General features: G+C 46.1%; 1 protein-coding gene across 2 annotated transcripts in view; it reads right to left on the bottom strand.

Annotated features, from left to right (window-relative positions):
* Positions 1-12,274, bottom strand: part of LOC106590410 (zinc finger protein GLIS2) — a 36,659-nt gene that overhangs the window by 4,879 nt on the left and 19,506 nt on the right. For both annotated transcript variants that reach the window (XM_082966190.1, XM_082966191.1), the window contains exons 3-6: positions 2,912-3,085; positions 2,025-2,188; positions 746-931; positions 165-298 (exon numbers count right to left, since the gene is read on the bottom strand). In XM_082966190.1, coding sequence (XP_082822316.1) covers positions 165-298; positions 746-931; positions 2,025-2,188; positions 2,912-3,080 — 653 coding nt within the window. In that variant the 5' untranslated portion in view covers positions 3,081-3,085. The remainder of the gene's footprint in view (positions 1-164; positions 299-745; positions 932-2,024; positions 2,189-2,911; positions 3,086-12,274) is intronic.

The raw sequence follows: 12,274 nt of genomic DNA, 5'->3' as shown, positions 1-12,274 counted from the left end.
TAATGTTTGGTACACTCAGTGTATGTTTTTATAGTAATTTGTAAAAAAAAAAAAAAAAGAGTCCGATTTTTTTTTAATCCACTTTTAAATCTGATTAGGGGCACCTTTATATCTGAAGATTAGAGACCCTCATACCTACACGCTGAAGAATAAGCCCCTCTTACCTGGCGTTGAATCCCCTCCCGTTGCGGGCACAGCCCTCCCAGTGGCAGCAGTACCCAGAATCCTTTTCAGGTTTGACATGGTAGTCATTGATGTGATCCACCAGGTCCTGTAACGAGTCAAACAGCAGGTGGCACTAGAGAGCAGAGAGAGAGGGAGGAAGAGAGGGATGAGGGAGAGGTAGAGAGAAAGGGAAGGAGAGAGAAAGAGAGAGCGAGTGAGAGGGAGAACGGGAAAGAGTCCATTTAGACTAGAGCATTTCAGGTAAGTGAACTGGAGCTGAGCATATGATATATGCTGTATATGTTTTATAGAAGGAGAAAAGTCATACTCATACTTCCACACATTTGAAGTACATGCTGACAGTTGTCGCAGTGCAATCCAGATTGTAATGTGCTATGAATCGATGGATGGATGTACATTTGTCGAGAGCATTATGAGTGTGTGAGTACAAAGCAAATACAGGTATAAACAGTAAACTGTGGCAAAGAGTTTTGCAACGTTACAATTCTGAATGCACCCCAGGGTACTCTATGCCGTCCACACACACACCCCCTCTCCTGTCCACATGTCAATCGCATACCTTCATCCAATGGCAGGCCAGCTGCTCGTCCGATGAGGGATCGGGTGACGCCCGCTTCTCCCCGGGCTGACTAATGAACATGGAGGAGGGCAGGTTGAACCCGCCCCCTGTGGTTCCGATTGGCAAGAAGATCTGGAAGCCCTGCGGAGAAGCACCGCCTTCCAGGTAACAAGGGAGAGCTGCTTCCTGAGTGAGAGTGAGAGAGAGTGAGTGTGTGAGAGAGTGAGAGAGTGAGGAGAATGATGATGAGAGTGTGTCAACTAAGGGCAGTCACTCTGTCTGCCCGTCTGTCTGTCTGCCAGTCTGTCTGTCTGCCCGTCTGTCTGTCTGCCCGTCTGTCTGTCTGCCCGTCCGTCTGTCCGTCTGTCCGTCCGTCTGTCCGTCTGTCCGTCCGTCTGTCTGTTACCCCTGCAGCCCTGTTTTAAATCTGATTAAGTGAGAACCACAGTATGACTGTGTGCAGACAGCATGCTGCCAAATTAGATTCACTACAGATTTAATTCACTTCTGTCCACTATGTGTGGAGTGTATTCACTAATCAACTATCCCACATTCTGACCAGACTGCCTGCCACACGTAGACACACACACGCATTCACACTCACACTCACTAAGATGAACCTCTATACTAAGAAGCTCTATAGAGAGAACTCTCTTCTCTCTTACTAAATCTTGTTTTCCCTTCAGACGCAAAATAGATCAGTTTTGTGTTAAATAAAACTGTCACCATGAAATTGTTTCAAATGTTTCTCACACAACAGGCCGTATTCACAAAGCGTCTCAGAGAAGTAGTGTTCATCGAGGATCAATTCTGCCTTCTTAAATCATAATGAATAAGTTAGTCTCCTACTCTGAGTGGCTTTGTGAATACAGGCCCAAGTTTATTACATACAGGCTCACCCGGCTGTCACCCCACCCATCATTGCACATTGGTTTGACTCAGGAAAGGATCAAGTTGCCCCTACACATACTGACCTAAGATACGTTTGCATTATCCCCCTGACTGTTATGCTTGGGAGGAGTTGTATAAGCTGATCCTAGATCTGTAGCTAGGGCAACTTCTTCCTCCCTGTCACACACACGCACCAGTGGAGACTGCTGAGCGGAGGACGGCTCATAATAATGTCTGGAACGGAGTAAATGGATTGGCATCAAACACATGGAAACCACATGTTTGATGTATTTCATACCATTCCACTTACTGCGCTCCAGTCATTACCATGAGCCCGTCCTCCCTAATGAAGGTGCCACCAACCTCCTGTGGAAACACGCTGACTTACCCTGGAGTAGATGGGTGTGGCTGGGCTGCAGCTGGGTGGGTAGTCCAGGGGTGAGGAGGGGGAGGCAGAGGGGGAGGGTGCATGGCGGGAGGAGGGGGAGAGACTCAGGTCCATGGCAGGGGGGGTGCAGGAACCTGCCCTCTCCTGGTGGTACAGGGGGGTACCTGGTGGGGGGAGTTGGGGTGAGGTCACACACGAGAGCCATGTATAGTACATATGAGCAGCACACACACACACACACACACACACACACACTCTCTCTGTCTCTCTTTTCTCTCTCAGTCTCTCACAAAGACACAGACTGACACCACTTATATAGCCTTACTAACCAATGCTATCTTTGGTTAGCGTGGCTGTCGTTGTTTAGCGAGGCTATCGCTGGTTAGCGAGGCTGTCATTGGTTAGCAAGGCTATCGTTGGTTAGCGAGGCTATCGTTGGTTAGCGAGGCTGTCATTGGTTAGCGAGGCTGTCATTGGTTAGCGAGGCTATCGTTGGTTAGCGAGGCTATCGTTGGTTAGCAAGGCTGTCATTGGTTAGCGAGGCTATCATTGGTTAGCGAGGCTGTCGTTGGCATAATACTGAGTGTTCAGCTGCAGTGCCACTCTGCTGTCCATAATGACACACTCACACTCCATAACAACATTTTAAGTGTATACAACAGCGGGTAATGAGAGGAGCATGATGTTGATTTCAGACGTGGTCCATGTCCCAAATGGTACCTTTCCCTAAATAGTGTACTACTTTTAACCAGAGCCATATGGGCCAAGTGCACTGTAAAGGGAATACGGTGCCACTTGGGACACACATGGACTCACTGGCCTCTAAGACAACGAGAAATGAATAGAGGGATTTATGTGAGTGAGGGAGTGAGAGAGAGAGAGATTACCTGGAGAGGGAGGTGGTGAGGGGTAGGTCATCGGTAGGTTACGTAGCAGACGTTGTCGTGTGGCACTGAGGGGGGCACAGATGGAGGCCGAACACGCCCTCTTTCCCAACCTGACCCTCCCATTGGCCTGTGGAAGCTTCAGGTCCAAAGGCTCGTCCAATGACACCATGGCAACTATAGTATTCCCACCCACCAGTAGAGAAGGGACAATCATAATGCTCGTTAGTGAAGGCCATGACCAATCAAAGAATAACAAACAATCACATTTCCACTAGTAGAACAGGAGTTTTTCTAACCATCTAACATGACTAGGAACAACTCTGGTCTTTCCTTTAACTACTCCCCAGTCAGATCAGCTGATCAGGATCAACTCCAATATTTCCTATAACTACTCCCCAGTCAGATCAGCTGATCAGGATCAACTCCAATATTTCCTATAACTACTCCCCAGTCAGATCAGCTGATCAGGATCAACTCCAATCTTTCCTATAACTACTCCCCAGCCAGATCAGCTGATCAGGATCAACTCCAATATTTCCTATAACTACTCCTCAGTCAGATCAGCTGATTAGGAACAACTCTGGTCTTTCCTTTAACTACTCCCCAGTTAGATCAGCTGATCAGGATCAGCTAAATATTATGGTATGGTTATCCTATCCTATAGCTAAGTATTATGGTATGGTTATCCTATAGCTAAGTATTATGGTATGGTTATCCTATCCTATAGCTAAGTATTATTGAATGGTATGGTTATCCTATAGCTAAATATTATGGTATGGTATGGTAATCCTATAGCTAAATATTATGATATGGTATGGTAATCCTATAGCTAAATATTATGGTATGGTATAGTAATCCTACCCTATAGCAAAGTATTATGATATGGTATGGTAATCCTATAGCTAAATATTATGGTATGGTAATCCTATAGCTAAATATTATGGTATGGTAATCCTATAGCTAAGTATTATGGTATGGTAATCCTATAGCTAAATATTATGGTATGGTAATCCTATAGCTAAATATTATGGTATGGTATGGTTATCATATAGCTAAATATTATGGTATGGTTATCCTACAGCTAAGTATTATGGTATGGTATGGTTATCCTACAGCTAAGTATTATGGCATGGTTATCCTATAGCTAAATATTATGGTATGGTATAGTAATCCTACCCTATAGCAAAGTATTATGATATGGTATGGTAATCCTATAGCTAAATATTATGGTATGGTATGGTTATCCTATAGCTAAATATTATGGTATGGTTATCCTATAGCTAAGTATTATGGTATGGTTATCCTATTGCTAAGTATTATGGTATGGTTATCCTATTGCTAAGTAGTATGGTATGGTAATCCTATTGCTAAGTATTATGGTGTGGTATGGTTATCATATAGCTAAATATTATGGTATGGTATGGTTATCCTACAGCTAAGTATTATGGTATGGTTATCATATAGCTAAATATTATGGTATGGTTATCCTATTGCTAAGTATTATGGTGTGGTATGGTTATCATATAGCTAAATATTATGGTATGGTATGGTTATCCTACAGCTAAGTATTATGGTATGGTTATCCTATAGCTAAATATTATGGTATGGTATGGTTATCCTATTGCTAAGTATTATTGTATGGTATGGTTAGCAATAGGATAACCATACCATAATATTTAGCTATAGGATAAGTATTATGGTATGGTTATCATATAGCTAAATATTATGATATGGTAATCCAATAGCTAAATATTATGGTATAGTAATCCTACAGCTAAATATTATGGTATGGTATGGTAATCCTATAGCTAACTATTATGGTATGGTATGGTAATCCTGTAGCTAACTATTATGGTATGGTAATCCTATAGCTAAATATTATGGTATGGTAATCATATAGCTAAATATTACAGTATGGTATGGTAATCCTTTAGCTAAGTATTATGGTATGGTAATCCTTTAGCTAAGTATTATGGTATGGTAATCCTATAGCTAAATATTATGGTATGGTAATCCTATAGCTAAATATTATGGTATGGTATGGTAATCATATAGCTAAATATTATGGTATGGTATAGTAATCCTTTAGCTAAGTATTATGGTATGGTTATCCTATAGCTAAATATTATGGTATGGTTATCCTATCCTATCGCTAAGTATTATGGTATGGTTATCCTACAGCTAAGTATTATGGTATGGTAGGGTTATTCTATCCTATAGCTAAGTATTATGGTATGGTTATCCTATAGCTAAATATTATGGTATGGTAATCATATAGCTAAGTATTATGGTATGGTAATCATATAGCTAAGTATTATGGTATGGTTATCATATAGCTAAGTATTATGGTATGGTATGGTTATCCTATAGCTAAGATTTATGGTATGGTAATCACATAGCTAAGTATTATGGTATGGTATGGTATGGTTATCCTACAGCTAAGTATTATGGTATGGTATGGTTATCCTATAGCTAAGTATTATGGTATGGTATGGTTATCCTATCCTATAGCTAAGTATTATTGTATGGTTATCCTATCCTATAGCAAAGTATTATTGTATGGTATAGTAATCCTACTCTATAGCAAAGTATTATGGTATGGTAATCCTATAGCTAAATATTATGGTATGGTAATCCTATAGCTAAATATTATGGTATGGTTATCCTATAGCTAAGTATTATGGTATGGTTATCATATAGCTAAGTATTATGGTATGGTAATCATATAGCTAAGTATTATGGTATGGTTATCCTATTGCTAAGTATTATGGTATGGTTATCCTATTGCTAAATATTATGGGATGGTAATCCTATAGCTAAATATTATGGGATGGTAATCCTATAGCTAAATATTATGGTATGGTATGGTAATCCTATAGCTAAATATTATGGGATGGTAATCCTATAGCTAAATGATGGTATGTTACTGGGCATGAATACAATAGCATGACCCAGATCCAAACTGCTTTTCCTCAGTAGCCACAGGCAATTAACTGTAGCATTGAGACATGGCTCTCTGTGCATATTTCCATCAACTGGGTGGGACTGGGTTTGTTCAGAAGCAACTTTCTCACACGCAACAAGAGCTTTCACACACGTTACATACACACGTTACACACACATCATTCTACACACACGCACGCACAGAGGCCTTTACACACATCATGTTACACACACACATACACGCAAATGTTGCACACACACGCAAATGTTGCACACACACAAGAGCTTTTGCACACACATAGTTGTTACACACATAACAAAAACCCTAGTACACACGCACATCATGTTACACACACACACACACACAGGTTTAAGACACGGATGTAAAAACACTACAGCAAATTAAAGTATTTTAACATTTTATTACGCAAGACACAAAACAATGTTCGAGACCATAACAAAGACACACACACACACACCATCAAGGATGTGACAGCCACACAAACATCTTGATCAACAGTGCCTTTTGTCAAATATCAGAACAGTTATATGAAGTGAAGAGCTGGATATAGGGAGGGTGAGGGGCTGGTTATAGGGAGGGTGAGGGCTGGTTATAAGGAGGGTGAGGGGCTGGATATGGGGAGGGTGAGGGGCTGGTTATAAGGAGGGTGAGGGCTGGTTATAAGGAGGGTGAGAGGCTGGATATGGGGAGGGTGAGGGCTGGTTATAAGGAGGGTGAGGGTGAGGGGCTGGTTATAGGGAGGGTGAGAGCTGGTTATAAGGAGGGTGAGGGGCTGGTTATAGGGAGGGTGAGGGGTCAGATATAAGGAGGGTGAGGGGTCAGATATAAGGAGGGTGAGGGGTCAGATATAAGGAGGGTGAGGGGTCAGATATAAGGAGGGTGAGGGGCTGGATATAGGGAGGGTGAGGGGCTGGATATAGGGAGGGTGTGGGGCTGGATATGGGGAGGGTGAGGGGCTGGTTATAGGGAGGGTGAGGGGTCGGTTATAGGGAGGGTGAGGGGTCAGATATAGGGAGGGTGAGGGGCTAGACTGGGAGGGTGAGGGGCTAGTTATAGGGAGGGTGAGGGGCTGGTTATAGGGAGGGTGAGGGCTGGTTATAAGGAGGGTGAGAGGCTGGATATGGGGAGGGTGAGGGCTGGTTATAAGGAGGGTGAGGGTGAGGGGCTGGTTATAGGGAGGGTGAGAGCTGGTTATAAGGAGGGTGAGGGGCTGGATATGGGGAGGGTGAGGGGCTGGTTATAGGGAGGGTGAGGGGTCAGATATAAGGAGGGTGAGGGGTCAGATATAAGGAGGGTGAGGGGCTGGATATAGGGAGGGTGAGGGGCTGGATATAGGGAGGGTGTGGGGCTGGATATGGGGAGGGTGAGGGGCTGGTTATAGGGAGGGTGAGGGGCCGGTTATAGGGAGGGTGAGGGGTCAGATATAGGGAGGGTGAGGGGCTAGACTGGGAGGGTGAGGGGCTGGTTATAGGGAGGGTGAGGGGCTGGATATAGGGAGGGTGAGGGGCTGGATATAGGGAGGGTGAGGGGCTGGTCATAGGGAGGGTGTGGGGCCGGATATAGGGAGGGTGAGGGGCTGGTCATAGGGAGGGTGTGGGGCCGGATATAGGGAGGGTGAGGGGCTGGATATAGGGAGGGTGAGGGGCTGGTCATAGGGAGGGTGTGGGGCCGGATATAGGGAGGGTGAGGGGCTGGTCATAGGGAGGGTGTGGGGCCGGATATAGGGAGGGTGAGGGGCTGGTCATAGGGAGGGTGAGGGGCTGGATATAGGGAGGGTGAGGGTTTGGATAAGGGAGGGTGAGGGGCTGGATATAGGGAGGGTGAGGGGCTGGATATAGGGAGGGTGAGGGGCTGGATATAGGGAGGGTGAGGGGCTGGATAAGGGAGGGTGTGGGGCTGGATATGGGGAGGGTGAGGGGCTGGTTATAGGGAGGGTGAGGGGTCGGTTATAGGGAGGGTGAGGGGTCAGATATAGGGAGGGTGAGGGGCTAGACTGGGAGGGTGAGGGGCTAGTTATAGGGAGGGTGAGGGGCTGGTTATAGGGAGGGTGAGGGGCTGGATATGGGGAGGGTGAGGGCTGGTTATAAGGAGGGTGAGGGTGAGGGGCTGGTTATAGGGAGGGTGAGAGCTGGTTATAAGGAGGGTGAGGGGCTGGATATGGGGAGGGTGAGGGGCTGGTTATAGGGAGGGTGAGGGGTCAGATATAAGGAGGGTGAGGGGTCAGATATAAGGAGGGTGAGGGGCTGGATATAAGGAGGGTGAGGGGCTGGATATAGGGAGGGTGAGGGGCTGGATATAGGGAGGGTGAGGGGCTGGATATAGGGAGGGTGAGGGGCTGGATATAGGGAGGGTGAGGGGCTGGATATAGGGAGGGTGAGGGGCTGGATATAGGGAGGGTGTGGGGCTGGATATGGGGAGGGTGAGGGGCTGGTTATAGGGAGGGTGAGGGGTCGGTTATAGGGAGGGTGAGGGGTCAGATATAGGGAGGGTGAGGGGCTAGACTGGGAGGGTGAGGGGCTAGACTGGGAGGGTGAGGGGCTAGTTATAGGGAGGGTGAGGGGCTGGTTATAGGGAGGGTGAGGGGCTGGTTATAGGGAGGGTGAGGGGCTGGATATAGGAAGGGTGAGGGGCTGGATATAGGGAGGGTGAGGGGCTGGTCATAGGGAGGGTGTGGGGCCGGATATAGGGAGGGTGAGGGGCTGGATATAGGGAGGGTGAGGGGCTGGTCATAGGGAGGGTGTGGGGCCGGATATAGGGAGGGTGAGGGGCTGGTCATAGGGAGGGTGTGGGGCCGGATATAGGGAGGGTGAGGGGCTGGTCATAGGGAGGGTGAGGGGCTGGTCATAGGGAGGGTGAGGGGCTGGATATAGGGAGGGTGAGGGGCTGGATATAGGGAGGGTGAGGGGCTGGATATAGGGAGGGTGAGGGTTTGGATAAGGGAGGGTGAGGGGCTGGATATAGGGAGGGTGAGGGGCTGGATATAGGGAGGGTGAGGGGCTGGATAAGGGAGGGTGAGGGTTTGGATAAGGTAGGGTGAGGGTTTGGATAAGGGAGGGTGAGGGGCTGGATATAGGGAGGGTGAGGGGCTGGATATAGGGAGGGTGAGGGGCTGGATATAGGGAGGGTGAGGGGCTGGATATAGGGAGGGTGAGGGGCTGGATATAGGGAGGGTGAGGGGCTGGATATAGGGAGGGTGAGGGGCTGGATGAGTGGGGGGATGAGTACAGGGCAGAGTGTGTGTTTGTTCGCCCCATACACTTCCTCACTGAGCCATGGGATGGGGTCAGCTGCTCTTTGTAGAAGCTGCTCTCAGAGAAGCCTTTGTCCCCCTCTACCTCCCATAGAGAAACAGACTGGGACAGTGTGGTGTGTGTCTGAATGAGATAATTGTGTCTCCCTTGGGCCTCCCATGTTCGACACACATCTACACTCCCCTCTAACCTCCCCTCCACACTCCCCTCTACACTAAAGTCTACACATACACCCACTCACACTTGCCTCAACAAGCCCACTTGCTATCTCTCTGTCTTTCATCCTATTCCTCTCGTAAATGTGCAATTACACACACACACACACACACACACTGTCCCATTTTCTCAAACGCTCAGACACACACACGTCAGCAACTCCCTGTACAGTACAGTGGTTCTGTGAGAGAGAACTAGACGTCTGTTAGAGCTGCTAAACGCTAGTGGAAGACTAGGGGAAGTTCCACCCAGTGTCACAGCATGCTGCGAAGAGTACACGTCTGACCTGTCAACCAAACGCTCACTTAAGATGCCCCATACACACACTCACACTGTACGAACGCACGCATACACACAGTATGCATTGCACTCACACACACACAAATGTGTACGTACACACTTGCATATGTGCACACACACACACAGTCCCCCCGCTTTCCAGAGTCAGCAAAAAAGCTTTGACCCAGTGAACTCCTTAGTGAGCGTCAAATCCTGACTCCAGATTTATGTGAGTAACTGTGTGAGGTCAGAGTCTAACACGGATCTGTCAATGACATCAGTGTGTAGCTGGTGGTGGAAGCTTCCATAGAAGAGGTCAGTAACAGTTAGTTCAGGTGCTGAGGGGGAGACGTTGCTATACTACACCAGCTGCAGCCAGCTTCAAAACAATACACACACCACACCCACACCACACACACACACACACGGTTTCATTTATTTATTCACAAAGGCAGCATTTTCATCTACTGACCTCTTTCATTAAAGCTTCCCTCATCAGCTACACATTAATGTCAACGAAGGGTTACAGGGCTGTTAGAGCCATAAAGTCTACTCTGTGATATTAACACATTTTTACAGTAAACCCACTGAACTGGAATAAGTGTAAACCTGTTGGGATACACACTGCAATTCTATAATATAGAAAAGATCTCCAATATACAGTAATATAGAACAGACTCCTCACCACAATGAAGTCAGTGCTACAGTTAGTTACACACACACAGTAGACATACAGTACACACACACTTCTCACTGCGTGCCAACTCACAACAGTGGCTCTGCATTCCATAAGAACCTCCCTAACTTCTCACACACACTGCTATTCAGAGTATTGTTGAGGCATGGACATACGCCACCATATGTATGCACACACACACACACACACACACACGGCTCCCCCTTCCTCTCACTCTTTTCCTCAATGACCTCCCTTTGGGCAGAATGCCCAGGCCCCCTTACTGATCCCCCGCCACCCAACACACACACTGCACCACAAGCAGTCTCAGCAGACCCCCCTCTATACCCCTTAGCTCCAGAGTACAGTATATCACACACACACACACACACACACACACACAGAGATGAGAGATTCTTTCCTCCTTAGACAGGAAACCTTCGTTTCCACGGCGCCCTGAGCTGGCCTCTCCCTCTTCCATACACGCCTCTCCCTTGCCCTCTTTCACTCCTTCTCTCTCCCTCCCTTCTTTCTCTCCTTCCTGTGGCGTTCCTTTCCTATGTATCGTACCCCCTTTAAGCCTCTCCCTTGCCCTCTTTCACTCCTTCTCTCTCCCTCCCTTCTTTCTCTCCTTCCTGTGGCGTTCCGTCTTATGTATCGTACCCCCTTTAAGCCTCTCCCTTGCCCTCTTTCACTCCTTCTCTCCCTCCCTTTTTCTTCTCTTCCTCCTTCTCTCTCTCATTCTTTTTCCTGTGGCTTAATTTCTTCTCCAAATCCTCAGCTGTATCATAACCCCTAACACCGCTCTCTTGCCCTTTTTCACTCCTATCCCTTCCTCCCTTCTCTCTCTCCCTTCCTGTGGCTTGCCTTAACTCTCAGCTCTATCATACCCCACTAACGCCTCTCTCTTGCCCTCTTTCACTGCTTCTCTCCCTCCCTCCGTTCTTCTCTTTCTCTCCTTCATTTCCTCTTCCAAATCTCAGCTGTATCGTACCCTATCTCTCTCTCTCTCCATTCCCTCACTCCCTTTTTCTCATAAACTCCCCTTTTCTTGTTTTTTTTCTCTACTATTCTCTACTCCTTTATTTCATCCACACTCTCTCTATGTCTCTCCTGCTGTTTGTCATAAGACCGGTCCAGAGCCCCACCTTCTCCTTTCTATGTCTTCCTGCTGTTTGTCATAAGACTGTTTTTTCTCTTTCATTTAATTTTTTTTAGGGAATGTCTCTCCATACGTTTGTTAGTTATGTCTGTTCTGACTTTCTGTAAAAGTTATATTCTTCTATTTCTTCCTCTTCGTCCGTCTCTCTCGTCAAATTTCTCCATCCCACTATGTCCTTATAAGGCATTATGCAACAGCATATGCACTTTCTCTCTGTGTCTAAAAACCAAGCCTTTATACATGCATATAATGTTGCAATGGTATTGCATAAAGCCTTATAAGGACGTAGTAACAACAATGTTGTTGATCCATCTTCAGTTTTCCACCTTCACAACTCTATAGCTGTTTTAAAATCACCAGTGACCTCATGGTGACATCCCCTGAGCAGGTTCCTTCCTGTCCTGCAGCTCAGTTCAGAAAGACGACTGTATCTTTCTTGTGTCTGGGTGGTTTAATACATCACCCTCCGCATAATGATTCAGTTGACCATACTTAAAGAAATAGTCAATGTCTTATTTGCTATTGTTACGCATCTACCAATCACTGCCCTTCTTTATGAGGCTTTCAAAAAAGTCTATGTAGTTGAATCTGTGCTTGAAATTCAATACTTGACTGAGGAGCCTTCTTAAGACAATTTTTACTCTTGAACTAATTTAGGCTTGTCTAAACAAAAGGAGTGAATACTTTTGAGAACTATATTTTAGTTATTTCATTTTTATTAATGTTAACATTTGTAGAATTTTCTTTTCACTTTGACATAATGGTTTGTGCATATCAATTACATGACAATATCACAATGAAATTCATTTTAATC

The sequence above is a fragment of the Salmo salar genome, chromosome 02 (genome assembly GCF_965601325.2).
Source record: "Salmo salar chromosome 02, fSalSal1, whole genome shotgun sequence".
Taxonomy (NCBI): Eukaryota; Metazoa; Chordata; class Actinopteri; order Salmoniformes; family Salmonidae; genus Salmo; species Salmo salar.
This window is presented reverse-complemented; position numbering and strand designations above follow the sequence as displayed.